The sequence below is a fragment of the Stegastes partitus genome, unplaced genomic scaffold (assembly GCF_000690725.1).
Source record: "Stegastes partitus isolate 25-593 unplaced genomic scaffold, Stegastes_partitus-1.0.2 Scaffold878, whole genome shotgun sequence".
Lineage (NCBI taxonomy): Eukaryota > Metazoa > Chordata > Actinopteri > Pomacentridae > Stegastes > Stegastes partitus.
The window spans coordinates 14,859-18,226 of NW_007578609.1; the positions used below are offsets into that span (position 1 = coordinate 14,859).

At 50.7% G+C, this 3,368-nt stretch overlaps 1 protein-coding gene across 1 annotated transcript in view; it reads right to left on the reverse strand.

The window, feature by feature from the left end:
• LOC103365824 (probable E3 ubiquitin-protein ligase HERC1) overlaps positions 1-2,962 on the reverse strand; it is a gene marked incomplete at its 3' end in the record, with an annotated part of 17,011 nt that extends 14,049 nt beyond the window's left edge. The window contains exons 1-2 of the mRNA XM_008293371.1: positions 2,872-2,962; positions 2,581-2,775 (exon numbers count right to left, since the gene is read on the reverse strand). Coding sequence (XP_008291593.1) covers positions 2,581-2,766 — 186 coding nt within the window. The remainder of the gene's footprint in view (positions 1-2,580; positions 2,776-2,871) is intronic.
• Between the last annotated feature and the right edge of the window lie 406 nt (positions 2,963-3,368).

Consider the following 3,368-nt stretch of genomic DNA (forward strand, 5'->3'; position numbering starts at 1 on the left):
TGCAGATGTTTCTTCCTGTGACTGATGGGTTGGTTGAAGAGCAGCTCAGATCTCAGTCCGTGGTTCACTGCAGCACTAACGTCTTTAAGCATAAAGGAAGCAGAACATCTCCTGCTCTGTGAACTTCTGTCCATCGTGTAGGATCTTAGCTCCTAAACGACGCCTCTACAGCAGCATGTTGTGTCGACTGAACATCACGGTCACGTTAGGCCACGTAGTGAATTGAATTATAAGTAAATACATCCTGTTCACTATCATAAAACGGTCCTGCTCATCTGCAGAGGTCATAAAACAGCAGCAGGACGACTGGACTCCAAGGAAAAGAAATGGAGGATGTACAAACTGGAATATGAGACCAGAGGAGTGATTTTACCGATTAAACCCCTGAAAACTCCCCGTATTCACACCTTCCTGACAGACTGGATGGATGTCTGCTGACTTTATCTCCTTCTACCATCTACTGGTGTCTCCTTCAGGAAACAACCTGTGAGGAGCCGGTTCTGCAGAGGGTTTGGACTGTGCAGGAAGACAGCTGACTCAGTTCTAGGCGGCTAATCAACCCCTGGTTTAAAGAAACACAAACCATCCAGAGCATTGTTCCCCTACAGCAGTAACACTGAGGGGCAGTCAGACCATCCTGCACTAAAGACTCATTTCATTTTGCTAAACGGAGCTGCTGCCGGGTCGCTGTGCCATGCAGGTACTCCTGGCTTTTAACTTTCGATTTAAGTGGAACAGGAAGACAGATAAGTGAAAAGAAAAGAAGGACCTGCTTGTCCGAGCTCCTAATCTGGTGAATGGTCTAGTGTAACACCTTCCTACCTTTCTGGGACTCAAAGCGCTTTGCAATGCGTTTCTAATTCACACATCAGTGGCGTCAGAGCTGCTTGCTATTGGACCAAGAACCCAAGAACCAAACTCCGACAACCTGCTGAGTCACAGCTGTTTTCCTCCTAAAGACTGAGGCTGACGACTCACCAGCGAGCGTCTCATCTGCATCAGGATGTTCATGAAACAGTCGTATCCGATGAGTCCTTCCTGGTTCTGCAGCAGCTTGTTCTGCTCCATGGTGCTGACCACGGCCGAGGCGGCCAAGGCCATCTCAATCCACTCCAGCAGGTACCTCAGGGACCCTCTCTGCGAGGCCAGGCCCAGCAGCAGCTCCGAGGCCAGCCGCCGGCCCAGGATGTCGGCGCCGGAGTTGGGCATGGTGACGCCCTTCAGGAAGGTGGTGACCTGGGCCAGGCAGTCCAGGCCCATGGGGGGGATCTTGCTCTCGTTGGCCAGAGACAGCGGCGGCAGCGAGCTGACCACGTCGATGGCGGTGTGGATGACGTCGTTGCAGAGGTTGATGCTGCCGCCGGGGCTCCCTCCGGGCCCGGGCGGAGGCGGCATCATCCAGCTCTGCCGCAGCAGAGCGAACAGCAGGCTGAGGCCGGTGCGGACGCCCATCTCGATGAGGGCGTCGGTGCTGGAGCGGGGACGCTCGCTGACCGAGTGCAGGTCGGCCGAGCCCGAGTTGTTCTCGGGGGAGTGCTGCTGCTGCTTCACCTTCCCCTTGTCGTGGTACTTGTTGGACAGAGCGTAGAAGATGCGCTGCAGCACCAGAACCCGTTTGCGCAGCGCGGCGGCGAACGGGGAGTCTGAGCAGACCATCTTGGCCAAAGCCAGCTGGCTGCCAAGCAGAGCGTCCAGGTAGTGCTCCTGCTCATCGCTGGACAGGGACTCGCGCTCAAAGTCCGGCAGCTGGGGGCCCTTCAGGCACAGGACCTGCTGGGGCAGCAGAACCACCTCCTTGTTGGCCAGCAGCTTGGAGTAGAGCACCGACACTCCCTCCCGCGTGGCGATGGACTCGCTGTCCTCCGTGATCCATGAGCTGTTGAGGTGCTCCAGCCACTTGAGCTTCACCGGGGGGATCATTAGAGCCATGACGTCACTCTGGAGCCATCAGTCCTGGAGGCAGGAAACAGAAACATCAGGATTAAAGGAACAGATGATCTGTCTGTGACACAGGAAGACACACTGCACAGTGTCAGAGAACCATCAGGGTTAGAACATGAACAACATGTGCACATTAAAGAACATGAAGGTCGGTTATATTTGATAGAACGCTGCTCTACTGGGATCAGACTATCGACCCATGTTTCTGTTGTCGTGGAGCATCTTGTNAGACTTAAATTTGCATAACATGACTTGAAACGTGTTCAAAATACAAAAGATGTACAAAACGACTCCAAAATGGTCCAAATGACTGAAATATTGTTCAGTATGGAACACAATGTCCAAGTGACTCAAATATTTTTTAGAATGACAAAACAAATCCTAAATGACTTAAGATTTGTCTAAAATTACTCAAAACGTGTCCAGAATCACTCAAAAATGCTTCGAAATGACTTAAAATTTGCCTAACATGACTTGAAACGTGAATGTAATCTGGATCTAAACGCTTTGTGGAATCGTGTTGACGTAACAGCTCTTCAATGCTCATCTGCACAATTCATCCACCGACTCCAGAACGTTATCTGTTAGACCCAGACGGTCCTTCTGAAACCATCAGATCAATGCAGCGCGTCTTCTCACCGTCTGGGCGTCGGCGAAGCTGGCGGCGAGCTTCGGCTGCAGGATCTTCTCCTGCGTTCCTTCCACCAGCTGGTGGCTGCTGTTGCTGCCCCAGACGTAAACCTCGCAGGTCTCCGACACGACGGGCGCCTCGCCGGTCTGGATGCTGTCCGGGCTCACGCAGGTCCGAGAGTAGTCCGACGCCATCCGGCACACCTGGAGGAAGGAGAGGACACGGTTAAAGCTGCTGGAGATCTGAGGACGTCTGAACAGAACCCTGAAGGCAGTCCTGCTGACATAAACGCTTCTTACTTCTTCAAACAGACAGAGTGCCGCTTCGTATAAAGAACACAGGCCGTCGGAGGTCCGGGTCGGTTCCCTCCACTGGCTGCGATCTGCTGAGGAGCCCTGAAATGATCAAACGCACAAATCAATGAGACCAAACGGCTTCACACCAGTTAAACAACAAACATGCATCTGCAGATAACATCCAGGTTTCTTTTTCCCTGAAACCAATCAGTCGTTTGAAGAGCAGAACGACCTTAACGTCTGTCTGCGGTGATTCAGCTGTGTTCAGAAAGCCTAAAGATTTCTAGAAAGTGACTCAAAAATGTTCCAAAATGACAAAAAGAACTCTAAATGACTTAAGATTTGTTCAAAATGACTCAAAAATGTTTTAAATGACTTTAAAATGTCCAGAATGACTCAAAAATTGTCTAAAGAGACTTAAAATTTGCCTAAAATTTCTTGAAAAGTGTTCAAAATACAAAAAGAAATGTCCAAAATATGTACAAAACAATTCAAATATT